The following is a 26,957-nucleotide window of genomic DNA, read 5'->3' as shown; positions in this document are numbered from 1 at the left end:
GCAACAGGTCACAAAAGTGGCGGCGTTTGAACATCACAGAACAATTCGTTCACATCTCGCAATATTACCTCATCTCACTATCAGCGACACAATCGTTCTGTACACCACATCTTTCTATATCGGATTCTATACTTTGGCGGCATTTTCATTTTCATCTGGCGAGGGCATTATCGCACAGGCATGAGATCGTCGATATCTCACTTTTGGTTAGGGATAAGTCTGGGATATCCCGACACTTACCTTTGTACCCTGTTTCATCTGGGCAATATTTTCGTCAAAGATACCTCGCTAGACTGATCAGCACACATTTTCCTTGTCAGCTTCATTTCGTTGTTCCTGGCGGATACCCAATTTGCATTTGGCGACTACATCAACATTGTCGTCCCCGCAATCTCCGTTTGTTTTGGTTAGGATGGAAGTCACGGTGGACCTCGTTTTGGGATACTTGGTGCACGGATGGGCCTGTGGTGTTCATAGATAGCTAGTCCTGTTGAGCGATCAACTCCATTTCCTTCCCCACTATCTCCTTGCGTTTCCTGGCAGCCATACACTCCATCGTTATAGACCTGGTCGGTGTCTCCTTGCCTTTTTCGCGACTATTCGCCCAGAGCAGTTTGGACGTTCCTTGTAATCACCTAATGTCGCCTCGCTCGACAACACACTTCTTCTCTTGACCGCTGGTTGGTCCCTGTACATTTTTGTAGTTTCTCGGAGGCTGGAGCACCCCCGGGATGGATGGAAGAAGGGTTGATACCACTGCGCTGTCTTGTCGTTACTCGGCTGGACCGCTCTTCAGATCAATTTCCTATGTAGCATATCAATCAACTCATGGTGCTCGCGTTGCGACATCAACCAACAGACCTCTTCACAGAAATGCTTCATGATTCAAAAGACCAAGCAGCCACCGTTCGAGTCAAGATGTTGTACGCGTAGTCGACTACGCCAACACCCGAACAACGCACAACCAGCCCACCATGACCCCTCCGCGAACGGCACTCCACCGCTCTTCTACCACGTACACCGACGTCCTCCACAGCCCCTCCTTGATCAGCCTTTTCACCGCCACGTCGACACAGGGCAACATGCGTTCGTGCAAAAGGGAAATGGCACCTGCCGTGCACGCCACCGACACATCACTCGCATCAGCACAGACTGGCTCCGGAGTTACTGTTAGCACAGAATCTGGTGCAAGGACCTGGCTTCATCGCATGGCGAGCACATCCTCGCATTCTCAACTGTGCCAGCCCTGCCAACTGGAGCTGGGACTGATGTGAGACTCTATGGACACTGAGGTAAGACCGGATCTTCAGGGTGACGCTTCATCGAGGACCCTGGTGAACACGTATGCAGATGTTGAGAAGTGCATGCATGGCATGGGGAATGTATGCACGGCATATGTCGCACAGCGACGGTAAGACTTGGATACGTGCAGTGACCCTGCATAGTATGGTATGCTGGTCTTGCCTCGTATAGCCGATTTGGGAGCAATCATTCATATGAGGTATGTTCGATCCAACTACTCATTGCTTCACCTCCAGCTCCATCTTCTACCATCGAGAGTACACTGAACACAATTCAAACAAGCAACCCACATCAAGTCTGAAGCCGCGAAGATGTGGTTCGGGTAAGGTTGTACCACCGGTTACGGGCCGCTGCGTGCATGCAGATCAAGGGAGGCTGCGTGAGCACCCGTGGTTGTTGACATGCCTTGTTGCTTTGGGCGTAGGGTACCGGACTTGACCTTTTGAGGTCGTCCAGTCACCTGTCAGAGATGGTGTTTATGGAGTTGAGGGAGGCCTTAGTCTACCCGTCGCTATCACTCAGCAGCTCGACCAGTCCTCGTTGCTCAGCAGCCACCCTCGAGCTGGAATGCGCAAGCCGGAACGAGCGGAGGAGCATCGGCGACGCACGTGACGTGTCAACAAACGTCGAGTCCTTGATTGGCCGGGAGGTGTGGCGGAAAAGAGTCAAACGCCGCGGACAAATGTAAAATGCAGGCTTATCGATAGGAGCGCCGTTACGTGACTGCGAAATAGTAGGGCTTCTCCGCGCTTCGGCGTGGATTACATATCAACATACAGCGTGCTAGACTTTTTTTCTTTCAGTCTTCAGTCTGTCCATCCTGGTTGTATCTGCTTTCTGGGTGTCGTGTTGCGCACAACTTAAGAAACTGCGCCGGTCGCATTCAGTAATTGCTCGCCACCCCTCCCCCGCCATCACGCGCGACCATGAGCGCGATTCTCTCCGCCGACGACCTCAATGACTTCATATCGCCTGGTGTTGCGTGCATAAAACCGATTGAGACTTTGCCGGCCAAGGAGGAGACCAGCTCGGTACGACTTGCCGTGCCAAAGCCGACAGGCGCACACTGACAGCTGCCAGAACCCGTACGAAGTCACGACCGAAGAGAAGGCCGCCGCCGCCGAACCGCCGCCACCCGCGCAGATATCGCTCACAGACTGCCTCGCCTGCTCAGGATGCGTGACGAGCGCCGAGGCTGTGCTTGTTCAGCTGCAGTCGCACAACGAGGTCTTGTCAACGCTGGACACATACAAGTCGCTGGACGCACCATGGCTGGCGCAGAGCGGGACGAAAGGGGTCGCGAACGGGCACGCACATGCAAACGGCTGTAGCGGGCACCAGGCGGAGGGAAAGCTGTTCGTCGCGAGTGTGTCGCCTCAGGCGCGCGCGAGTCTGGCAGCAGTCTTCGGCGTGAGCGAGGAAGAAGCTGGGAACATGATCACACAGCTCCTGAGCGGCCCTTCTGGGGTCAAAGCTGGCGGACACCAGGGCAGCGCATTCACGTGGGTCATCGACACGAATGTAGTGCGCGAAGCATGTCTGGTCGCAGCCGCAGACGAAGTCGCCACCGCCCTCTCACCAGAGACCTCGAAGACACCCTCGACGCCTGGGAGCGAAGGCGCAATCGATACCACCCCGAAAGGGCCGATCCTCACATCAGCATGCCCTGGCTGGATCTGCTACGCCGAAAAGACGCATCCCTATGTCCTCCCACACCTCTCGCGCCTGAAGTCACCACAAGCCCTCACTGGCACCCTCCTCAAGTCCGTTCTCAGTCAACGCTACAACGTCTCGCCCTCACAAATATGGCACCTCGCCATCATGCCCTGCTTCGACAAGAAACTCGAGGCCAGCCGCAGCGAGCTGACATCGTCCGCCTGGCTACCGAGCCACGACCCTTCAGAACCGGTTCGCGACGTCGACTGCGTAATTACTGCGCGCGAACTCCTCTCCCTCGCCTCCGCCCGCAACATCTCCTTCTCCTCGCTCCCCCGCACACCACTTACCGACCGAACGCCGTTCCCCGACCGCACACTCGACGCCTTCCTCTTCCCCTCCACACGACCAAGCCGGAAGAACCAGTCGCGAGACGCAGGCTCTTCGGGTGGCTACTTGTACCACATCCTCCAAACCTACCAGACCGCACACCCCGGGTCCACCATCTCCGTCTCACGCGGCCGCAACGCAGACGTCGTCGAATACACGCTCGCCCAAGGCCCCGACACGATAATACGCATGGCGCGCTTCTACGGGTTTCGCAACATCCAGAACTTGGTCCGGCGCCTCAAACCCGCGAAGATCAGTCGGCTGCCAGGCGGGAAAACAGGCGCAGTGCGACGACCGCCTGGCGCGAAAGGGGTCGTGGAGACGAAAGATTATGCGTATGTCGAGGTCATGGCGTGTCCTGGTGGGTGTACGAATGGTGGAGGCCAGGTCAAGGTCACAGAGGTTGAGGAGGTACGGGCGCTTGAAAGCAAGCAGGAGCAGGGGTTGGTCGAGGAGAGGGAGGTGGTGAGGCCCGGGCCGAAGGAGCAGAAGGAGTGGTTGGCGAGGGTGGATGAGGCGTATTTTTCGGGAAGTGATGCCGAGGATGAGACTGCAGAGAAGGATCAAGATGGAGATGAGGAAATGCAAGAGGCTAATGGCCATGATGCAGAGGGTGACGTGGTCAATGGGATTGACAGGAAGCACGTCAAGGGTGCAATGGCGCATTGGTCAAGCATCACGGGCGTCGACATGCAGAGCTTGTTGTACACTTCCTACCGAAAGGTTGAAAGCGATGTAGGAAAGAAAAAGCAGAGCGACATGGAGAGAGTGGCGGGTCTGGCCGTCACTGTCGGTGGTGGGTGGTAGACAAAGAAGGTATAGACAAGCATTGGGCGGCGTATCTAGAGGAGCAAGCATTTACATAGCCTTATGGCCGACAAGGAAGCATCTGCACGATTTGAATGTTAGAAGCTTTTGTAATATTTGGTTGCTTCTCCATTTCTCCCACTTGTCACGCCGGACTGACGATCGCACAGTCGACACGGCTATGGTGTTGAGTTCAACATGGGGAACAACCCGGTCAACATGGGGAGGCCTTGAGTTGCTACGAAACCCGCTAAGAGCAGCAGCAGGAGTACAACCGACGGAGCTGGGAGCTGACAATCGAATGCAAAATCTCAACACCTTCGTCGCTACATCAAGGCTAGGCTATGACCCCCGTGCACTGCAATCTCTAGCGCGGACGAGCAGGCAGTACCACCAGCCTTACCGTCGCTCACCAATAAGATCGCGAGTAAGCACTCTCGTACTCATCCCCAAAAGGACCTCATTCTTCGACTTTCTGCCTTCTCTACCGTAACTGCTCCTCGCGCAAAGACTGCGAGACACCTCGCGTCGCTGCGCAAACCCAATTTCTATTCGGTACTGTTCTGCGTGCCAGAGTGTGACTCGGTATATGTGGGAGCCAAGGACGTCCGCTTCTCAACACTTGATATTTCATTGAGCGGTTCTGGGCTGTACTTGACGGACCAGGGGCGAACGCGAGGGGCGAACGTGACGTCGATACCGGATCGCTTCAGCCATACATAGTCTGTAGGGCGGGAGCGCGAGGAAGCGAAGCAAGTGCGCGATCAATGGTCGTGTGCGAACGTTCCCGACCAAAAGCTCAAGAAGGGGTCCATGGTGAGCGTCGATACCAGATCCCCTATTTTCGAGCGCTGGCCATGGGTCTGTAGCCTCTGGCATGATGTGGGGCCTACCGATCGACATCCGAGCTCGAAACTTTCCCAATCGAGCGTTTCTGCGTTTTGCAGTCACGGGTCAGGGTGAGGGACCAGAACCTGTCCTTGATCAACAGGAGCGTTCAAGTTTCCTGATTGAGCGCGTTCAGCGTCATGGATGAGGGTCGATACTGGACCCTTCACTGTTCGTTGGACACCTAGGGTCTTGCATGGCTGCTTTCTACGCTTTTCCCTCTTCTTTCCTGTTGAGGCAGCTTGGTCTTTTGAGGGTCCAAGTAGGGGGGCCCACCACGAGGCAATCTGCTGCCGATCTCGTTCACCAGGGGCTTCCCAGGCAGTTCTCGACATTCGACCTGTGTCTTTCTTCATAGGGAAAGTTATCGTGGGTTTGTCCATGCTTCAACCGGGAGTAACCATGGTTCTGGAATTCTTCAAAGTCCATGCTTCACATAAGCGAGCAGTCCCATGGATATCACATCATTACAGCACGACAACGATGGTATTCTGAAAGAAATACAATCATGTTCTCCTGATCTATGTTCGTTCGTGAGTCATGTCGTTATCGTCGTTAAGTAAACCAAACCCATCGTCGTCATCCTCGCTACCAGTATGCCGTCACTACAGAACGACCGGAACAAAGAAAAGAAGAGCCGATCCATTCGGACACTAGCCCAAGGTATAAAACCCTACAATCGCCCCAGAACCACCACCGTAACAATAGCCATCTCCAAAACTCATGTTCGTGACAGAAGGAAAACATCAGTACTGCGCCCCCATGGGCGGCGGCGGCATGCTGCCATAAGGATTCGCATCCGCATAGCTGGTCGTAGGATACGGTTGCGCAGCTACAGGGTACGCGTACATATTAGCGCCATTCATATGTGGGTTCTGCATGGCATTCTCGCGGGCCTCTCGTTCACGGCGCTCTCTCTGCTTTCTCCTCTTTCGTCGGCGGCTCTCCAGCTCTTTCACGCTGTGTCTTTGCTCATTCATCTCCTTCCACTCGCTGTACGCAGACTTGATACCGAGGGCAGCGATGCCGACGGCAGCTGCGTCCTGGAGCATGTTTTTGGATTTGCGTTTCCGAGCTTCTTCGGGCGACATTTCGCCTTCGCTGACGAGCTTGCGCCGTTTCTCAGAGGCGACCATGGACGAGTAGACGCCATGTGCCGCGTGGATGGTTGCCACGGTAGCGAGGCCCGCGGTCAGGAGTTCCTTACCTCGAAGCTTTTTGCGCTGCTCCTCCATGTCCGTCGTGCTAGACGAATCGCTGGAAGCATCTCTGCCACCGCCGCGCTGAGAAGCTAGACTCCTGTTTCCCTGGGTGGCGAGCGCGCCGGCTCCCGCACCTGCGCCTGCTGCCGCTAATCTGCGATCTGGGTTAGCCCGAGAAGGGTCATTCGACTGGTAGCCATTATCCATACTGCGGCCGCGGCTGTACGAGCGACGGTTCCTGCGCGAGGGTACGTAGCTGTCTGCACTGGACGAACGCGAGCGGTCACGCCTGTTGCGCGAGCGAGATCGAGAACGGGAGCGAGAGCGGCCGCCAGGACCGCGCGACTTCGAGCGCACCCGGTCGTAGAGGGCCTTTCCTGCTGCGAGAACCGCTCCGGTGCCAGCGATCTTCGCGATTGGGTTTCCGTCCCTGTTGCGCGGAGAGGTGGAGCGAGAGCGGCCACGAGAGCGCGAACGGCTGAAGATGGACCTGGAGCGCGAGCGGGATCGACCCCCGGGTGAATCGTCGCGACGGACGCGAGAGCGGGAGCGGGAGCCGTTGACGGCGCGGTTGGCAAGCAGACCACCGAGGGCGGATTCGGCGACATGGCGCTTCTCGTGCTTCTCAGGGTCGCGGTCAATCAAACCATCAATACCGGCAGCACCGAGGGCCGCTGTAGCGACACGCTGGCCCTTGGCGCCAGTCCAGGGGCCAGCGACATTGCGGCTGCGGAAGGCCTCGACGGCACCGGCTACTATGGCGGCTTTGGCGGCCTGTTCCCACTTTTCCGACTTGCGGCCTCCACGGCTGCGACTGCGCGACCTCGAGTCGTACCGGCTGCTGCGGCGGTCGTAGTCATCGTGGCGGCGGTCGCTCTCGTAGCCGCGGTCGTCGCGACGTCGGTGTCTTGAGCGCGAACGCGAACGGGAGCGGTTGCCAGTGATTGCGCCGATGACACCGCCGAGGCCTGCCGCCTCGCCGATGTCTTTGGCTCTGTCGACGATAGACTTGCGGCGCTGGGGCTTGGGGCGGTCGCCAGCATACGAGTCGCGGTCGTCGTAGCGGTCGCGGCGTCGGCGGTCGTCATAGTAGTCGTCGTCGTAGCCGCGGTTCGCCGAGCGGGTGCGGCGCGGGGCATACTCTTCGCGGTACTTGGTCTGACGGTACTCGGCGCCTGGTGGAGGGAAGTCGCGCGGGATGTCTTCGATGCTGTCCTCGCGCGCAGGGCGGTAGACGAGGTCGCGCACTGGCCCGGCTCCTCGGCCGCCGCGCTCGATGTACGTCGTCTCGGTGACATACTCGGGCTCGCGGTGTCGCCGCGGCGCATAGCTGTACTCGCTCATGGCCGGCCGTGCTCTCTCTCTCTCTCTCTCTCTCTCTCTCTCTCTGGCTCTCTGGCTCTCAGTGTGCAGGCAGTCGTTCAGGGTCCTCTGGCTGTCGTGCTGGGGTCGGGCTAGGCAAAGCTTGATGTCAGCGGGTAAGGCGGAAGAGAGGGGGGCTGGCCGGCATAGCGTACCGGATGGCTTTCGTGCTCAGTCGGCTGTTGTGAGGCAGTCGCAATCAAGAATACAAGGGGCCGGCGAAGGACGAGACAAGGTGGGTAGGGAGGGGGGAGAGTGATCAGTGGCCAGGTCGAGTCCGGCGGGGGTTGGGTCTTTCGTCGTATTTATCAAGAATGCGGGCGGCGGCACAACGGGGAAGGTCCAAGGCTGAGATGGCTGTGCGTAATGGTCCGGTTGTCTTGGCTGGATATGGTTCTCAGCGTTACCGTTGTGGGAGGAGAGACTACGAGTGGCGCGGGTACCAAAAAGCATTACTTCACTTGCAGCCTGGGGTGGAGCAATGGGGCAGTCGTTTGGCAGCTGCCGCTACGTCATCGCCTGCAGGTTGCGCAGCAGGGCCGAAGCACAGCGCCCAACACCACATCAGGTTTGCGCCCTGGAGGTGGGCAGAGTCTGCAAACCAGTGCAAGCGGCTGATGCATCGGTGAGGGGCGCCGGTCAAAGTGCGCAGCAAGAGTCACCCGCCAGCGCTTGTTGCTGCGAACCCTTTTCCTTCACCGCGTGCTCACTCGCTCCCCACTGCCCCTCGGCGGCTGCCGCTGACCGGTCCCACACTTTGGACTTTGACACGATGCTTGATCTTCACTCGACTCTTCAGCTCGCAGAACCTCATGGAGGGGCTCGGAGCGAACGGCAGTTGCAGCCAGCGAACATGTTTGGCGACGTTGGGCCTGCTTCACTTTCGCTTTTGCCAGATTAGCAACTCGATGACGATGCCCGTGCAACGCTGCAGGGAAGACGTGAGACCACACGTGAAGTTCGTGCGATTGGTCAACGGGGACTACGAGGATGAGGCCTGCTCACAACTCGCACTTGACGTCTGCCAGGCACCCGTGGTTCGGCCGATGGATAGAACTGCCCAACTGCGGCCCCTGCTCGAGTATGCAACGTGAGCGTTCTTTGCAAGAAAAAGACAGTGATGCTTTCGAAAAGGTGTGTGTCTTTGCATGTCTGGTCCTTCATACAAGAGCAGGGTAGAGGTATCGCCCCTTCCAACCATCATGCAGCCGCCCGTGAACGCCGGGCCTTCCATGCAGATACAGGATACTATACACGTCGTGACTTCCTCAAACCTTGCCTTCCACCTTCGCAGCTGAGGCGCTCTCAACCTCCTGCCACCCTCTCTCTGCCCTCCGAATCAACTCCTCATACACCGTCCACGCCAGCGCACTGCTAACCGCCTTCCTCGCAATCCTGATCCCCAACCCATCAAACAGGCTCCTCGGGCCTTCCTCGCTCAGCATCTTCTTCCCCGCTTGCACCAAGTTCGTATACGTATCTGGCATGAGCTGGATCCTCGTCTTGATCGCATCAAACGGATTCGTGATCGTGGTGCCGAGCCCGGCGGCGGCGACACCGGAGAGGAAGTTGATACCCGCGCTCGTGCTGGAGGAGAGTTTGGCGCTCGAGGAAGCGTCGGCGGACTCGATCTTCGTTGCGAGGGCGGAGAGGCGGCGCTTCGATTGTTCGTAGAAGAGGACGTAGAGGCCTGCGTATGGAGCATCTCTCACGGCCGTCACACCGAAGCCCGCAAAGAAGCCCTTGAGGCCTGTTGTGCGGTAGATGTCCCTCGTTGCGCTCGTCAAGCTTGTGTATGCGTAGAGACTGCTCTCATACCGCACTTTCAGCACGGTAATCGGCATCATGATGAAGCCCGCCCATGTTCGTGCTGCAGCTCCGGTAGCCAGGTTTGCGGTGTTGCTGAGTTTTGGGAGGGAGGACGAGTGGTCGCCCGTCATGATTGCTGCATCAGCACGACCCGCTGCGAGTAAAGCTGCGCGCCGTCGCAGGGCGTTGAGCGAGGAGAAGTATATCGCTGAACCGCATCCTGTACGAAGTGTGGAGGGAAGTGTGCCGCGCCAGAACTGGCGTATAGGATTTGGCCCGTTGGCGATGGAGCGGATTGTGCCGAGAAGCGTGCTTGAGCGCGACTGTTGTACACGGGTTTTGAGGAGGTCGGCGGGTTGGAGGAGTACGGCGGAGAGGATGCCGGAGCTCAGACCGGCGAAGAAATGGACTGCACTTGGTATCAGCAGCCATTCATGGTTGTGGGTGGCGTTGCAATGGCGAGACAGAGCTTAAGAGCTCAATGCGGAAACTCACATGAAGACGACGAGCGCGACTTCCCGCCATCTGACATTGCCGCGCAGTCAATGTATGTATTACTCTACTGTGGTATTGCACTTTGTGCTCTGCATCATGAGAGCATATCAATATAGCGGATGGGTGTAAGCGGGTGTTGCAATGCCTTGCGAGAAGCTGTCTATGAATTTGTATGACGTTCTTGAACATAGATCTCAAGCCCGCAAGTGCCCGAGAACAGCGGTGGATCGGCGCAGCCGCGGTACAAATCTCCGTCCCTATGAACGGCCTATGAACGGCCAGCGCTTCAACAACGTGGAGTTTCCGACTTGAATTGTCACGATGAATATTCTGTCTTATCAAAGAAGTCTGTAGGGTTGAGAAGCGTCTAAAGCGCCTACCGCGCTCAATCCAATATAGGTTCTCACATCAGCAGCTTCGGTATGGCCACAAGAGGATGCTTCACAAGTGCTCCATGCAGGACTGATCTCCCTCTGAACGTATCGGCGAAGCAGATTTACGGGTGGCTCTGGTGAAGGTAATTTGCATCACGGAAAGATGTAAGGAGAAATGACATAGATTCTCGGCTCTGAGCGTGTTGTTATCAGGTAGCGTCAACAGAGGAGTTGAAGAGGATGAACGGGAGAGGGGAAGAAGGAGCGTGGTAGAGAACGAATGTGGAAGAGAAGGTGCATAACGGTATGGTAGAGGGGCGTACTGAGAAGGCGCATGGTGACTGGGAAGGAGCGTGCAACAACACTATCAACAACATTGTAGATTAGCTGTAAAGAGCAGAATGTACTATATGCGTTACTCTTAATTCGAACTTACTACAGTTTTCCTCCCTCAGATGGCAAGTAGGCAATCCAGCTTGTAGGGCGGCTGAAGTCACATCCGTTTGGTTCGATTACAGTCCAACAGATCTGCACAGATCCTCTAAGCTGGCAATGGAGTTCCCAGATGACACGTCTTGTTGCCGATAGCGACAAGAGCCCGAATGTGCGTGAGAACAGAAGGGTAGGTGCAGCCGGGACACATGCTTGATTAGCGGAGCTTAGAAAGAGTGTGTACTATTGATGTGTTACCTCAAAGAAGTAAATGGAGGGATCGCACCGCAGACTCTATGGTCCGTTACTTTCATCTATTGGTACTGGATGACAGACCCCATACAGAAAAGTAACGCTGAGTTGTTGGAGGCTTGCTCCTATTCATAGCACAGGAATCTTTTATGAATCTTACGCATCCATCTATTTCGAACAATTAATTGTATGCAGTGATCGTTTGCAAAGCAGTCCCGGGCTGCAAGTGTAGTCCCTGTTGTCCTTGAGGAAGAGTAGTCCCTCTATGGGATTAAAATCGCTGGCCACCCGCCCCCACAGGCGAGTTCTCCATCTTGCATCTGTAACTAATTCCGTCTTGCTTGAGCATTCCCTACATTGTTGTGGCTGATTGGCTTTGCACTGCCACAGATCAAGCCGAAGCATTGACACATCCACAGTGAATTGTCTTTGACCAACATGTCACGTAGGGCAGACCAGGTTGGCGCCCGTCCGGTCGGCTCGAGCCGAGACGAACGCCGTCGGGGAGGTGGGAGCTCACGTCCAAATTCAGGCCCCGGATATCAGCATAGTGCAGTGCGTCTCTCCGTGCTCTTTTCTTATTGGTCCTATGCTCATTTGCACGATGTAGCACGCACCAGTGTACAACTCGACACAAAGCGCTCAACACGCTTATCCTGCTGGCGTACGTCAGCCTACCTACGAAGCAGCCCGGGCTCGGGCGCATCCGAATCCTGAGGTGGATCGAGTAATGAACGACCCTCGTCTGAACTCCACTTCTGCGTACTCTCAACCGACTGCGAAAGAGAGTTATGGCAACAGTTCCTACCAGCCCACCAACGGATACCAGCAAGCCTACCCACAGTACCCAGGTTCGCAACAGAGCGCTAATGGCAATTTGACCGCAGGCCAGCTCTATTCTTACAATTATGGCCAGCCGTCGTCGAATGCAGTCGATACGTGGGAAGATGAAGGCCAGCGCGATGGTCCGTGGTACGGGAGTGTGCAACGAGGATAGTCATGGAAGGTTGCTGTAAAGAAAGAGTGCTTGTTGGGTCCTGTAGGAGATGGGTTGTTGATCGGTGCTTATACCTATTGATTGAGAGGTTCTGGACGCTGAGAAGCCACTAGAGGGCTGTGTCAGGGTTGCATAGTCTTCCTAATCGTTCTTGATTTCGGGTTTGCGAAGGTTCACCGGAGAGTGGCTCATGCCACAAGGCTGGCCAAACAAGACTCTGCGTCGATCGCGAGGCTGCTTTCCATGGGGGGTTTTTTTTCACAAGTTCTCAAGGTCAGCAACACTGTCCGAAAAATATTTTTGCCTTGCACAGCGAAACCCCCTCTCTGATCGCAATTGTTTTTGTGTTCTTTGGCGGTTGCTGAAAATTAACACGACTGTGTGAGATGTCACTACGCGAAGGTCTTCACCCATGTGACATCACCAAATCGTGCAAACAGCACATCTATCCGACTCACGGCACCAGAGTGGTATGACCTACCAAAGATGTGTCCGCTGGAACTGATTTTTCGCTGCTAGCCCTGACATTGTCTCATCTAGTCCTGCAGAGTACAGTCGGTGAAGGCAAGGCAGACTTCATCTGGCGCGAATCTATGCCTCTCATGACGGACCAGGGGATATGCAGTCGCGACGTGCCGGGGTGCTGGAAATCGATGTCGAGGCTAGTGATTGGAAGGCTGAAGATGCATACTCATTTCATGCAAAGAGCAGGACTTGTTTGATATTTCAATGTCGTTGACATGTCACCTTTCGTTAAGAAGGACCTTTTGGTGAAGGTTGACACTTGTGAGTCCCATGCGCGCTGGTCAACGACCAGGGCAGACGCTCGATAATGCGCCTGGGTGGATACCTGTGTTAAAGTTGGCAAGAATGTGGTTTTGAAAAAGAGCATACAATAAGGGAAGATGCAATCCCTGCAGTAAACGACCAAAAATAATGCGGCTCTGTTCGATTCGTCGCTATGTGCCTGGTCCTGGCGTTGGTGCTGTCCCGCTGATATGGTGTTTACCGTATGACATCATGCATGCTGGGTTTGTGTCGATCCGACAAACATCCAAGCTGGGGAAGGAGGACTGCGTGAAACAACAGGCAATCCAAATGTAATATCCGCTAAGTCGTAGGCAAACGTTCCTCCGCGAATCGATCCTATCGCCCATTTTCGGCTTGTCTTGCGAGACTATGGTCCTTCAAAAGACGGGCGTCAGAAGGAGTGAGCAGGCAACGGATCGCCTCGTTGCGGCGCACCCCGAGTCGCTAAAGATAGACCTGAGTCCTGCAAGTGCGCATGCCGCCGAGCAGTTTTGTCCGTCTTGAAACCCTTGTTGGTGGAGGGGTCATGTGTCTGATAGAGAGCGCTTGAAGTCTCGCCAGCTTCGGGCTCGGGCTCGGGCTGACCAAAGTTGCCTCAGGATATGATACGCCATAATGTCTAGCCGCCATGAAAAACTTCAGAATGCGCCTTGCCTCAGCCCCCACTGCAGAGAAATCTTGGGGGCCGAGTTCAACAGGAAGAATTCATTGTTTGAGGTCTCTCGACGTGGGCTGTGCATGTCAGCGTGAGCAGCTTTATAGCGGCTGCCTCTGCAGAGGTAGGAAATGAGAACTTTGGCTCTCACAACCTTTCAGAATGCCCTTCACGGGCTTGCCTGAGTGGCATACTTGCACCTTCCAACTTATCTCGTTCGCTTCGTGTTGATTGGTCGGCTTCGTTTCGAGTGCAGGGGCAGACACACAACGACGCATATTCCTCGCCGGGACCTCGCATATCCCATTCAGCGATCTTTTGATGATGAGCAGAACAAGTCGAATCCAAGCCGTATGTCTACGCTACTGGCCGTGTTGTTCAGACTAAGGACCGCCTCATTCCGTCGGACCACCCGGAAAAACCATTCGCCAATGGCTGAAGGCGCCACTGGTTCTTGAAGTCTTACAACTTTCATAACACGAAACTGCTGCGAACTGGCATGGGCCATGCTGGTCGTAAGTGCCCAGTGGCTGTTGACCCTATCAGTCCGGCCACCAGTCCAATTCACGATTCCTAACATGTCTCGCTGCACAGGCCGCTCGTTGCCATCGCACGCATCCAACTGAATCTGTATCGACGGTATTATACGACTTGCCCTTCGGCCAGAGTAATGATCGGGACAACCACTCAGATCAGCATCTGCGCGAAGAGTCCTCCATCCACCATGCATACCCAGGATGTTGGTTTGCCTGCTTTTCGTTTCCGGATAGATCCTTACTGGCCATGTCGACACGGCCGGCCCATTCAATGATCCACAATGTGCTTGAGGTCCTGCGTCGCCAAGGTCAAGCATCGTGTATTCGAGTAAGTCGAGGATCTCTTAAAAGTTTAATGAGCCGTCCAGCAGCGCCATCAACACTGTCCCTGAGGACTCATTGCAGGTTGCATCAACCATGACGCCGGGACAATTTGTGTAGCAGCTGGGTAAGTTAAGAGTCCTGCGTCGACGCGTCTACTCGGTGCCATAATATCTGGACTGGTTCCTCTTAAGTACTGGTGACAATGAGACTTCTCATCGAACGGGTGCCAAGCCACTGGATCGTGGAGTAAGTCCGTACCCCCTTCTATGGCTTCTCCTGTCAGTAGAGTTGTTACTAACCATGTTTAGGTTCACGACATCTTCTAGCCACGCCGAGGCCAAGTACGCTCGGGCTGGCACCCTCTCGTTCATTGCAGAGCCTGGAGCCAAAGCAAAGGCCATACTGGATTCGGTCGATCGAAAGGCCGCTGTTGATCTCTCAAGGTCTTCTCGTCGGGAAAAGCTGCACAAGCGTATCCGTCGTATCTCTTCTTACCTCACCCGTTCGGACACCCGCACGTCAGGGTCTGAGAAACATCACCAAATGAATCCATACAACATGTTCCTGGAGGATGACCATGATTTCCTCAACCTCAAAAGCTCTTGGTGGACCAAGGGCAATGGCATCGCCTATCAACCTGTCAGTCACCCCAATCGCCCTGAAATGCCTTGTAACGGCAAATTTGAGCTTGCCTCCCACGCATGCCAACAGCCGATGGAGAGACCCGAGATACCTGTCGCAGAGCTCCGGCCTATGGAAGGCACCATGTTTGCCGAGCTTGCTGGCGAAGAACCGTGGGTGTATGGCAAGGATCACCTTACCTTGGACGTTGCTCATCCCCTCATGAATACACCTTCGACTGCGACCACCCCACCCGACGTGGATGCTCTTCCTCAGTTGTCGCCTCAGGATACCCCTCAAAAGGATTCGCCAGTGTCGTCAATAACGCCCACTACGATTCATAGCGCTACCACGCCTCCGCATTTCAATCGTGTTGCCTTCAATGAGTCACTATCGCCAGATAGTGCATCCGCGTTCCAGGACCCTCAGCGTGAGAATCCTTTGTATTGGTTTCAGGAACTGCAGAAAAATCAGTCCATCTCAACTCTTGATCGTGCGGCTCCGTACGTTTCGTTCGCAGATCCCAATACAACAATGCCGCCCATCAGTTGGCAGCATACCAACGGTGAGCATGAGAACTACGAGCCCACCTATCCAGCTCAGCAGTCAACCTTACAGCGTGCATCTACAATGCCGTCTCGGCTGCCTGATGAACGACGACAGCGCTTAGAACAACTAGGTTTGCTGGTAGGTACCTTCGAGCTGGACGAAGCTACCTCAACTTTCACTCGCTGTCTTGACAACGTGGCGTTAGCAGAGCTCCATAGTGCTCGCACTAACGCAGGCCACGCTATGAACGAGTCTGACAACATGTACGATGGCGTTTCCCCTCAAGATCATGCTCTGAGTCGACCGAGCCTACAAGAAGACAACCACCACATTTCTGCCGTAAGCTCCGACAACACACAGCAAAAGATTTACGACCCCGTCAAATGCAATCAGTGTGACCAAGAGTTTGCCGGCAAGTATGGGCCAGGCAATCTGCGGCGACACGTTAGACACCAACACCTGACTAGACGTTCGACCGACATCGACTTGACTTGCCGTCTCTGCAAGACGTCTTACAAGCGAAGCGACGCCCTTCGCAGCCACCTCTGGAGAAAGCACTCGTTGCCGGAAGCAAAACCCAAGACGAAACCAGCATCCTGAGTCGACCTATGCAAACCAGCCGCCCAGGGCGTGCTATTTTCGTTCTGTTCGTTTCTTGTTTTTCTCTCATAAACTTCTTCTATCTTCGCTTTGCGAGATGGGTTTTCGGGTGACTTGATGTTGCCACTCATTTGTTTCTTCACTAATCTCTTTGCCCCCTTCTCCTTTACCGTCTGAGACAGGAAGGCAGGGTATGGTCTATGCGATAAGATAAGGTCCCTGAAGGTCAACATAGTAATGATGATGAGTAATGCAGCGAGTTTCTTTCCCACAACCTTGCTCTTCGCAATCACGGTGGCGTCTTTGCGTGAGATCGGAGCATGCAAGAAGCAACGGGGGCTGCGCTGGCCGCGCGTTCTGAAGGCCGACCAGAAGGACATCTCCTGTTCGGGACGACGTAGAGCTACAACTCGGGATGTCCCTGCAGCCCAAGTTGACCAGCTACTGCTACAGTCGTGCCTCGTCTCTGGATTGGTACCTGCATGCTTAGCGTTCTTCGCTTGCTCGCGGGACATGATCCGCGCCAAACTGCTGCATTGGCCATACTCTGACGTGTTGGCTCTCTGTTGAAGCTCCATGTGATGAAGCAAACGTTGCACCTAGCTCTGTCAGTCGTAAAGCAAGGGCAAAGGGCGTGCTGCTCTAATTTGAAATATGCAACTCCTGAGTCACCCCTGCTGCGGTGCCGAACTTTGACGACGGGAGTCCTGCATTGGCCGCGGTCAGCTTACTCTTCCGCAGAGCGACCGAATGTAGTTGCTCGATGCTACGGTAGATATTGAGGTGTGATGTATGCTAGTCCCAATCAGAACAGCAGGAGCCAACAAGCGGCCACGTTCGACCCTTCTCCCCTGATTTAATCCGAGTTGTAGGATCTCTCGAGCTGTGGAGGAAGGTCATGCGACATGGAGAAGCTTCTGTGCATGCTGAAATGATCACAGCATTGCCAGGCTGACTTTCCCATCTTCCAGTCATCGAGATTCGCGATCTCCGATACACCAAAGCCGCCTCCTGTCTGTCAAGGCAAAGAAGGCAACGGCGCCATTGCACACCTTGAAACAGAGCCGATAATGACTTTCCCCTGCAACAGGTGGTGACACTGCCACGTCGACAACAAGATCGTTTGCGATCTGCGTGCGTACAAGAGTAGGCTCTCTTTCCAGACGAGACAGACCCCGGTTCTCGTATAGACTTGAGAGCTGAGTGCTCTTGGCGCAGTTGAGCCTCCGTGCTGGCAGCTGATTATGTTGACTGCGATAGCGGGTGCGTCACGTGCACCCCGCCACCTTATAGAGACCCGAGTCGGTTCGTGCAGCTGCTACATCCAAATTCGACATAGTAATGCCGAGTAAGGAACAGCCTTGAGGGACTTGATTCGGGCCTGTTTCTTGACATGTTGCAGTTGACATGCCGCGATACCAGGCAGCGGGTGCTTGACAGAATCGAGCGTCGGGAAACTGATTGGGACCGACCGGCTCGGATCGTCAGCTTTGACGTGATGTTCAGTAGCATCGTTTCTGATCAAAGTTCAAAAATGCAGTCAACCGCTGCAGAACACGTTCGAATGATCTGGTCTGACGGAGTACTGGAACGCACCACAAGACCAGCACCCATAACGATGGATTCTTCTCCAGAAATACGGGAATTTCGGAAATCTGTATTTCCGCTCCAACCCAACCAACTCCTTCAAGCATGTGTTTGCGTTTGAGCTGGTGGTATGTGCGGAATTGGTGTTCAATGCGGGAATTAGCGCCGAGCGAATCCTTGAAATCGATAACGTGGCTGCCTTAGGCGCAGAGAGTTGCAGATGCTTGAGACAACACGACGCGACTGTGAAGGCTCGTCAATGTGTATCAAGCTTGTCGTCTTGCGTGGTCCCAATTGTAAGGCGTAAAGTTCGAAAAGTCTGTGACGCTCGAGATCAAAATCCATCTAATGTCTTTCTCAATCCAGACTTGAAAGCGTGAAATGCCTGGTTTGATTTGTTGATGTTGGATTAGCTCCTTCGCATGAGGCTGGCACGATCCGCGCTTGACCCCACCATACATGCAGACTAGAGGTAGAGCGTGCTCAATCACCGCATGAAGCGCGCGGTATTTGCAGATGCGAACGCAGGATCTCATCAAACACGCACATGAACGGGCATTGAAACGAAGTTATTGGCTGGCGACAAGAGCTGTCGTATGTCCCGACGATGGTCGATACTCGAACCGCACGCCGGATGAGGCACAAAAGTTCCTAATAATTGGTTCATGAACCCGCGGAAAGCGTGATGTCGCCTGTCATGTATCTATTCTGGACAGATGTGAATGCAAGACCAACAACGAGCATACTCGGGCATTGACGTTCTTTGTCAGGTCCGCGCATTTAAGTGGTCGCTGGGTATGTGGATGGCAACATCTAATGGCGCGCTGAGGCGTTGGGGGCGCTTCGGGATAACCGTCTTTAGCAGCGGCCCCGCGGATTTGCGAGGCCAGACGCCGTCTGCCCTTACATTCCAGATAGCCAGCTGTGTTTCGCGTGTGTTAGGACGCATGTTGCATCCCTTGAGGTTGGGGTCGAAATGATGCAGGTCAGGTCGTTAAGATGCGTTGGGACCCGTGTGAGAAGACTTTCCTTTTCTTTCGCATCTTTCGTCCAATCTAAGAACATTGCCGTGTCCTTGCAAAGTCGCCAGTCTTTGAAGTCGTTTACTACATCTGGCAGATCCTAATCTAGCCGAGATCTTGTTGTCTTTCGGCTACTGGGGGCAACATGTTCCATACCGAAGAAATCGTCCGGCCCGGGTCCGAGTAGACCAAGCTGAACCTACAGCTCGTCGTACCATCGTCATCGTCATCATCATCATCATCATCATCGTCGATTTCGCCCAGGGTCAGCCTTGCTGTACCTAGAAGCCGGCCTCGGCGCTGCTGGCAGTGGCTAGGGGGCAGGCTATCCCGCCATGATGAGGCGCAATAAAGGGGATGGGGAAGGAGCAACTGCATCCGCGAGTTGCAGGATACGGAATGCAGACCTGCTTGCGCTTGCGCACGGAAGACATGTAGTCCTTGCCGTAGAACAAAACAGGTAGGTTGACGGCTAGTATCTATAACGGAGCCGTTTCATCTCTGCCTTGATGGTGCAGCCAACAGCGGGTGTCAGGAGCTCATAGGCCAAGCTCTGGGTCCTCGCACCATGGTAATACCACACCGCTTGGGCTGTGTCAAGCAATCATCGTCCGCCACGGTTCTCTGTTGCTTTTTGAAGGTCCGTGTTGCAACGCGAGACAGTCTGGGATAGCTCTGCCGCCTCCGCTGTAGACGTTCGTAACGGGGGGCATGGTCTGGTTGGCGCTAACTTGACCTCAATCAGATTTCAGTAAGACGCTTCGAGGCTGAGCCGGCAAACTCTGTTGAGAGTTCCAGAGGTCATACTATCGCGCGCTTGTTGTACAGAAACGCGCAGACAGTGTTTGTTGTCGATCCCCGACTCGAAATGTTCGCGCAAAGACTGACGATACCAGCGAGTTCGCCTGAATTCTCTCCGCCGGAACTACACATTCGATCCATCTCAACGGCTGCCGCTTCATTGCGATACTTGCTGCTTGCCGTAGCATCGTAACTGTGAAGATTGTCCCTGTCATTTTTTCAAGTCCTGGTGAGGGTAGTCCCGCAGCAGCACATAGTGCGTCCTTCGTGTCCAGTCCTTGCTCTTAAAACTCTGCGCCCACCCAGGTCGTCAAGACAGCCAACGGCACAACACATAAGCGTGGTACTTCCATCTCTTCCTACCAACTGCCCGTCACCCATTTGGACATCCCAGCTCTTACCAGACAGCCTTAATCCCTGCACCTTCCTTCAAACTTCTTGGTCGATATCATCGTGGTACTCGCTGTCGCTCACCGCTTCCTCCACGATAGATCCTTTCCAGCAACATCCACGCACCCAACCTAGTCGAAGGCGAAACTCAACACTCCACAGCAACAGTGGCCCATCCAACTACTCGGAAAGTCGCCATCGCTCCATCGCACGGTATTGCTGCACATAGTTGACGACGACTCAGACAGGATGCCGGACTACTTCGACTACGGGCATATGCTGCTAGTCCCTGTGGGCTTCCCGATCAATACTGCGAACAATGAAGAGCAGTATGACGTTGATTCGAGCAATCACCAGAACGAGTTGTGGGCTGGGATGACCAGCTCCACTGGCGTCCAGGTCCATGCACAAGGTTATCATCCACAAGCCTATGGGCAACCAGGAGGCCACCTGCAGACGATGGGCCGATACGAGACACCGTCACCAATGGACATGCAACAGAATAACAGGACCCAACACGGTATTCCTCGTGAATATGATCCTAGGGCTGACGATTCGTATCCGCTTGGGTACATTGATCCTACTCTCCTCTTGATGCCACGACCATCACATGGCCAGGTACCTAGCTCCGATGTATACAGCCACCAGTACCATCGGGCGAGAGCTTGTCCTGGCCAGCCGACAAATCCGTTGGCGTACGCAGGTGTCCAGCAAGGAGGTCAATGTAGCGAATTGGGTATCTTCAGTAGCGGCTATGACACTGTCGTTCCTGAGAAGTATGACCAGTTGGCGGATATGGTTTATGATGCTCAGACGGAACCTAGATACCAATGCACGATGCCTGGATCATTCGGCGCTCAGTCCAGCATTCCCATCAGGGGACCAGACAGCCTGTTCATTCCCGGAGTTCTTGGTAGGCAGGAAGATCACCAAGCAGTATTGGGGATGGACACAGCCCGATTGATGCAACGGCTGAAAGCACCCAGTGATAATGCTCATGTGCATCCGGTGTTCGATAGGTCTCCCATAACCAACTCAGATTCCTGCAGCGAGTCGATGGAGGACAGCCACGCGACAATCTTCCCGCCCCAACCTTTGCAAGTCATCCAGGCACAAAGACCACAGGGACATGGCCATGTAAGTCAAATGACGGACAAGTCCCTACCAAGGTGTTCGTCCTTACCAAGGTGGTTTGTGGAACGGAGCACTCCAGAAGTTGTAGATCCGGACGTATCCGATTCCAGGTCTGGGTAAGTTATTATGACTGCCCCATTTGTGCATTCAGTGACCTGATATGAAGCAGGCTCACGTCAGATGATCGGCTCCACCCCGACGCAAGCTCTCGGGTCTCCGATGCGCCGTCGCCAGTACATACCGATGCCTCCACTGACATCTTGTACTGCCCCTTCGACGAATGCAATGCCAAGTTCACCGGGCACTATCGCAAAGGCAATCTCGGTAGACATCGCCGCCAGAAGCACGCTGGTCAGATCGTGGAGTACCGCTGCAAAGACGAATATTGCTCAAGAGTGTTTCAAAGGAAAGACGCTCGGCTCAAACACTATCGAAAAGCCCACCCATATCTGAATACAGGTCGGGCAATGTCGCGAAATGCTTCATCCTCCACGGGGAGTGATTGGGTATACGCAGATCACGTGACATCACCATACGCTCATCGGGATGGCTTCGATACTGGCGACGTGTCATCGTATGGTGATGTCCAAAGCTATCAAGGGTACTCCAGTCGACTTGATCTGAGTGAGGGTGGCGAGAGTCAAGCCATGGCCGGATGAGTTCCAAATATTCTTCCTTGTCGCAAACGTTCGCCAATCGGCCTAACTTTATGATCTCATGATCGCAAGTCTTTCTCGTCCCTATCGGAGTTGATTCCATCGTCAGTTCTGCCCGTTGACATTTCCTGGAAACTCGCACCCGGCTCCGTGTGCTTCCGTTTGGCGTACGAAGTGTCCATCGAAGTCCTGAGTCAGGTTCTTCACCAGAGGTCCCGTATGGTCTGAATATTTCCTTCTCTTCCCCATAACCCAACAAAATTGCATTATTCAGAGGAGCAGGCGTTATGGTGTGTACTTGTCGGCGTTTGGATACGTTAAAAAGGTGGGATGGCTGTGAACTCTGGGTACTCGGTGTGCCTGTAGTAAATGTATAGGGGCGGCAACGCTGATGAGAGGCCGGACGTTGCAAGGCAAAGCGTCGAGCAGGCAGCATCAGCGACGAGCAGGCAATCGACCGGATTGGCTCAGCACGGATGGAAGGAGACGGTCATGCCTCTGATCTCACGTTGGCTGCAGGAGGATATGGACGTTCGCGAACCGGATCTGCCGAAGGGGCCTAGTCGACGTTATGGGAGCGAGCTCACAACACAGTCTCAGCTCAGTCGGTCAGGACCATCTTGACCCTTGACCTAGGATCAAGACAGTATGCCGATTAGGTTGGCGGTATTCCATCGCTCAAGGATGTTGCAGCCTCGCGCGCATGGTGGTTGTTGGTCAGAAGGTTGGAGGTCGAGACACGAAAGTTCGATGTTGCTGAACACAAAAGTGAGGGAACCAGTAAGGAGACATGGCGCTGTCATACCGCCTTGTGAAGCAGCGCCATCCGTATCAGACTGGTCGAGGGTTGAAACATTGTCGAGATTGCATCGATGGATATCAACCGCAGGTCCTCGAAAAGCTTGGCATGAGCTTTGGGCACTGGGCCTCAGCTTCGAGTGAGGCGGCCGCGGCGATCACTTGTTGTGGTTTGACAACATTTCGATGCAGCCTCCTCCGTTCTTGTATTTTCTTCTTGAGTGTGCGCGGAAGTGCAGTTCCTCGGAAGGACTAGGACGTCAGGGTCTTAACTCTAGTCGACGCTAGATCCTGCGGGCGCTGGGGGAGTAACGCACCTTTCCCCACTCTCTCTTAATTCATTAGTACTTCATGTATATACCTAAAGACGCGCCTTCTCCGCTAGCTTTCGTCGACTCACCGCTGCCTAATTCTGTGACTCGTGGCATCTTCACGGTCCAGCAGGAACCAGTCCTCCATTAACAGCACCACCACCGCTCTCGCCACAAAGCCACCGATGCCAGGGCATCCCATATATACACTCGACGTGTCGTACAGGGATCACATGCGTCCAACAACGTCAAGAGAAGGCAACACTGGTGTCCTATTCGATATGGCAGCGTAGCATCAGCGCGCTCAGCACCACCCCGGGAGAACATCTCGCCACGTCTAGACTATCTTTCGCATTTTCACTTTTGCATAACCGTAGGACTCATTGGAGGAAGAGGTATTGGTTACGAATGCAGTGCTCTGCTAGTGGCATATAGCATGCAACTACGATGGAGCCTCTTCAGGAGCCCCGATCCAATACGCACTCGACATTCAGGAATCCTGGTCCGTTCCTGCAGATGACTACTTACAAGGACCTATGTAAGGACACGAGAAAGACTTATTCCACCGATGCATATCAGCTTTCTTCGCTCGACTCAGCAGAAATTGTCGCTGTGGCGATGCTCAGCCGCAATTTGCCATCAGCGACCAGACCGCACGTACTCGGTGTACGCGACAGCAGGTATCTTGACCTCGAGGTATATAAACTAACCTACCGCCTCCACCGACATTTCAATCGAAGTCCACAGCGTTGGACTAGAGGTGTCGCTGGCGACTTGCAGCAAGGCGCATACCGCCCCTGCAGAAGTGACTGGTCACTTCCTGTGGACCTATCAACGTTCTCGCTGCATGCAGTCGTCAGCGCAAAACAGCAACCGCACAACCTCTCGTTACTGACATCCAGGATTAAACATGCTGAAGGCCTTTCAAGCGCCAGGACCAGTCGTGCCAGTCCCCAATAACATGAGCTAACAGCATTGCAAATACGAATGTATGTATGCCCAATAAGTCAGAACATCACACCGTTGGGGATGACTAAACAAAGCCACAACCTTGATTTCTCGTGACTGCAATGTTGAATCCGCTTATCTTGCCGAGCGCTTGCTTTATGACACCTGGCGTAACGTCCCCTGCCCGTAAGCAAGAAATGTTCCTCAGCGAGATGGACTAACCATTTAGACAACTCAACCTTTCCCACCCGCACCCACAGATCCGCATTTAGTGTGATCCTCTTCTTCGGCTACTTCTCTTTCGCATTCTGTATTGCGGCAGGAAAAATATAATAACGTCCGTCCCTACGTGCCGGGACGCACGGTGTGACGGGACACCTTTTCTTCCGGACGCTCGGATTACCGGCAACGTCCTCAAAAATAGACAAGCGCAGGGCGCATCCATTCTGCAACCCTCGTTCTCTCAGCACATCAGCCTCCGACGTTGAAAAGCGCGTTGTTGACCACGCTGTCGCTCGTTGTGTCAGTGCCGTCGACCGACTCTGCTCTATCAACCCCCTGTTCATTGGCGACAACAGATGTCAGTAAGGAGCTCGGTGGGTCAGAAATGAAACCGAGATGGCAAAGTTCAAGACTGTAGCCTTGAAAGGTCAACTTAAGGTGAGGAGTGGGCATCCCGGCAGTTTCTCCGCGCTGACGACAAGATCGTCAAAACGTGTCGGACCGGCTCTTAGCGCGGCAACTTGCAGTAGCGTGCTGAGATGGTTAATGGCCGCCGCACTGCGCGCTGTGGCTGAGGCGGCTCCCACTAACTTAATCACCTGGCCTTAGACAGCTCTTATTCCCGGCCGTGCAGGCAGCCGTTTCCCCGGATCGTGCTCGCCCCCGTCGCGTAGAGCCAGGCGAGACGCTACTACGACAACCTTCGAAGATCTGCTCTATTTGCTGACATCTTACCCACATGTGCACTCTTCTAACATGAGTTCACAAGGCAAACACTGCCTCAGCGCAGATGGTTAGGCAAGGCGGCGCAGGACGCTGGGCGCTTGATGTAGCCAGCAGTACCTTCAGCCCGGTTGCATGCACTGCCTCGCCAGGCTGCCTTCTCAGCCTTGTTGCAACCATATCATTCTAATCTCACTACCACAAAAGTCGTTTGCCCCTCTACGCCCCCAGGGCCAAATCCCAAGCTGCAAGCGCCATGCGGCTTCTCCATTTTGATGCGCTGGGCAGACTGATCTTGACAGACTTTCGTGGCAAGCCGATCCCGCCCTACGCTATCCTGTCGCACCGATGGAGTGATTCTGAGACCCTCATCGAAGAAATATTGAATGAAAAGTACAAAGAAAGAGAAGAAGGCTCTAAAAAGCTACAGTTCTGCTCCAAACAGGCGGCTCAAGACGGGCTGCAGTACTTCTGGATCGACACATGCTGCATTGATAGATGGGACAACAACGAGCGCTCGAAGGCGATCAACTCGATGTTCCAGTGGTACCGGAATGCGGCCCGATGCTACGTCTTCTTGTCAGACGTGTTGCTGTCAGCTGTGACGGGGACGGCCACATGCAGCGACTGGGAGGCGTCGTTCCGGAAGAGCGAATGGTTCACTCGAGGATGGACGCTCCAAGAGCTGATTGCGCCAGTGTCAGTCGAGTTCTTCTCGCGCGAAGGACAGCGCATAGGCGACAGAGCGTCGCTCGACCAGCTCATACACGAGATCACCGACATCCCGCTCGCCGCGCTGCGCAACTGTCCTTTAGACCAGTTCAGCACATCTGAGCGAAGGCGATGGGTCGAAAATCGCAGAACGACCGAAGACGAAGACATTGTATACTGCCTGCTTGGAGTTCTCGGCATCTCTATGCCTATCACGTATGGAGAAGGAAAGGAGAGCGCATTGAGAAGACTGCAGGCTGAAGTCGAGGGAGCTGGCAGCGCACTGTCAATCATTCCGTTCTCACGAAACGAGTCTTTCGTGGGTCGCGAATTGCAGCTTGCCGAGCTTGAAGCAAAGCTCTTTAGCGATCAACAGACCACTACCATGCTAGCGATAGTGGGGCCAGGGGGAACAGGCAAGTCGCAGCTCGCGCTTGAGGTTGCACACAGAACAAGACTAAAGAACAAGGACTGCTCGGTCTTCTGGATAGACGCGAGCGACAAAGACAGCATCTACTGGTCTTATGCAAGCGTCGCGCAGAAGCTCAGTATTCCTGGTTGTGACGATGACCAGGCATACATAAAGCAGGTTGTAAAACGCTGTGTTGCAGAGGTGAGTACGCGGCAGTGTTTGCTGATCTTCGACAACGTCGAGGCCACAACTGTACGGCCTAGCGGCTTGCCTACGACACAAGCTGCAGATATGGTCGACTTTCTGCCGCACTCCAAGCTGTGTTCTGTCGTCTTTACAACAACAGAGCGCGATACCGCCGAGGCGCTTGCTCCACAAAATGTCATAGCGTTGCATGAGCTGACGCCAGACATGGCGCTGAGGATGCTACAAAACCGCTTGACAACGCCGCTTTCATACACGGAGCAGCAGGAAGCCATGCGCTTGCTAAAAGAGCTATCATATCTGCCTTTAGCAGTTGTGCAAGCGGCAGCGTGCATGAACGCAAGTAGTATGACAGTGCAGCAGTACCAAGCACAGCTCGATGAGCACAAAGAAGCAGCTCTCAACTACAGCGATAAGTCGTCTAGCGGCAAGCTGCGGGAATCTGGCGTGAGCAACACTGTAGCCGCTACACTATCTCTCTCTTTAAGCCAAATCCGCTATAGCAATGCGGTCGCTGCAGACTATCTCTTTCTTGTTGCATGCGTAGATCGAAAGGACATCTCGCTCAATCTTCTAGAGGCAGCTTCGCCACGGGCCCGTGAAGATGCCATTAAGGCACTTGACAGGTATGCGCTTGTCACCAGGCGACCTGCTGAGTCAGCGCTCGATGTTCACCGACTCGTCCATCATGCGCTGAGAAAGAGGCTGCAGGTGGAGGGTCGGCTCCAAGAATACATTCAACGCACAATCACACAGCTACTCTGGGTGTTTCCAAACCACAATCACCATAACAGAAGCAAGTGGAGACGACTGCTTCCGCACGCGCAGTATGTTCTGTGGCATAGTCAGAGGAGGGATGACGATGAGAGACTGGATCTCGCATGGAACTGTGCCATGTCTCTGTACAGTGACGGACGGTATAAAGAAGCCGAAGATCTGGAGATGCAAGTGCTGCAGACAAGGAAGAGAGTGCTTGG

The 26,957-nt window shown here is 54.4% G+C and overlaps 8 protein-coding genes across 8 annotated transcripts; 5 read left to right on the top strand and 3 right to left on the bottom strand.

The window, feature by feature from the left end:
- Positions 1-2,078: 2,078 nt before the first annotated feature.
- On the top strand, positions 2,079-4,396 carry BU25DRAFT_406775 (iron-sulfur cluster assembly associated protein-like protein Nar1). The gene is made up of 2 exons (XM_033705366.1): positions 2,079-2,333; positions 2,383-4,396. Exons 1-2 carry the CDS (start codon positions 2,229-2,231, stop codon positions 4,153-4,155), a joined length of 1,878 nt encoding a protein of 625 aa, XP_033566427.1. The 5' UTR covers positions 2,079-2,228; the 3' UTR covers positions 4,156-4,396.
- A 1,339-nt stretch (positions 4,397-5,735) lies between these two features.
- On the bottom strand, positions 5,736-7,863 carry BU25DRAFT_406773 (uncharacterized protein). Its single transcript, XM_033705365.1, has 2 exons — positions 7,763-7,863; positions 5,736-7,699 (listed from the first exon to the last, which is right to left on the bottom strand). The coding sequence occupies exon 2, from the start codon at positions 7,587-7,589 to the stop codon at positions 5,790-5,792; it is 1,800 nt and encodes a 599-aa protein (XP_033566426.1). The 5' UTR covers positions 7,590-7,699; positions 7,763-7,863; the 3' UTR covers positions 5,736-5,789.
- A 754-nt stretch (positions 7,864-8,617) lies between these two features.
- BU25DRAFT_475549 (solute carrier family 25 member 38) lies at positions 8,618-9,948 on the bottom strand (the record flags this gene model as incomplete). The annotated part of the gene is made up of 2 exons (XM_033710933.1): positions 8,618-9,830; positions 9,920-9,948. 2 exons carry the CDS (start codon positions 9,946-9,948, stop codon positions 8,876-8,878), a joined length of 984 nt encoding a protein of 327 aa, XP_033566425.1. The 3' UTR covers positions 8,618-8,875.
- Positions 9,949-11,407: 1,459 nt separating this feature from the next.
- BU25DRAFT_417957 (uncharacterized protein) lies at positions 11,408-11,966 on the top strand (the record flags this gene model as incomplete). The annotated part of the gene is made up of 2 exons (XM_033707841.1): positions 11,408-11,524; positions 11,580-11,966. The coding sequence occupies 2 exons, from the start codon at positions 11,408-11,410 to the stop codon at positions 11,964-11,966; spliced, it is 504 nt and encodes a 167-aa protein (XP_033566424.1).
- A 1,493-nt stretch (positions 11,967-13,459) lies between these two features.
- On the bottom strand, positions 13,460-14,539 carry BU25DRAFT_406769 (uncharacterized protein). The gene has a single exon (XM_033705364.1). It carries the CDS (start codon positions 14,282-14,284, stop codon positions 13,739-13,741), a length of 546 nt encoding a protein of 181 aa, XP_033566423.1. The 5' UTR covers positions 14,285-14,539; the 3' UTR covers positions 13,460-13,738.
- BU25DRAFT_144969 (uncharacterized protein) lies at positions 14,531-16,180 on the top strand. The gene is made up of 2 exons (XM_033700602.1): positions 14,531-14,541; positions 14,600-16,180. The coding sequence occupies exon 2, from the start codon at positions 14,835-14,837 to the stop codon at positions 16,059-16,061; it is 1,227 nt and encodes a 408-aa protein (XP_033566422.1). The 5' UTR covers positions 14,531-14,541; positions 14,600-14,834; the 3' UTR covers positions 16,062-16,180.
- Positions 16,181-19,883: 3,703 nt separating this feature from the next.
- BU25DRAFT_144976 (uncharacterized protein) lies at positions 19,884-21,977 on the top strand. The gene is made up of 2 exons (XM_033700603.1): positions 19,884-21,111; positions 21,165-21,977. Exons 1-2 carry the CDS (start codon positions 20,111-20,113, stop codon positions 21,652-21,654), a joined length of 1,491 nt encoding a protein of 496 aa, XP_033566421.1. The 5' UTR covers positions 19,884-20,110; the 3' UTR covers positions 21,655-21,977.
- A 2,932-nt stretch (positions 21,978-24,909) lies between these two features.
- BU25DRAFT_428125 (HET-domain-containing protein) lies at positions 24,910-26,840 on the top strand (the record flags this gene model as incomplete). The annotated part of the gene is made up of 2 exons (XM_033708486.1): positions 24,910-26,745; positions 26,826-26,840. 2 exons carry the CDS (start codon positions 24,910-24,912, stop codon positions 26,838-26,840), a joined length of 1,851 nt encoding a protein of 616 aa, XP_033566420.1.
- Positions 26,841-26,957: the final 117 nt, after the last annotated feature.

Source organism: Macroventuria anomochaeta (genome assembly GCF_010093625.1).
Source record: "Macroventuria anomochaeta strain CBS 525.71 unplaced genomic scaffold BU25scaffold_3, whole genome shotgun sequence".
NCBI lineage: Eukaryota > Fungi > Ascomycota > Dothideomycetes > Pleosporales > Didymellaceae > Macroventuria > Macroventuria anomochaeta.
Note: the sequence above shows the minus strand (reverse complement) of the source record. Positions and strands in the feature narration are given on the sequence as shown.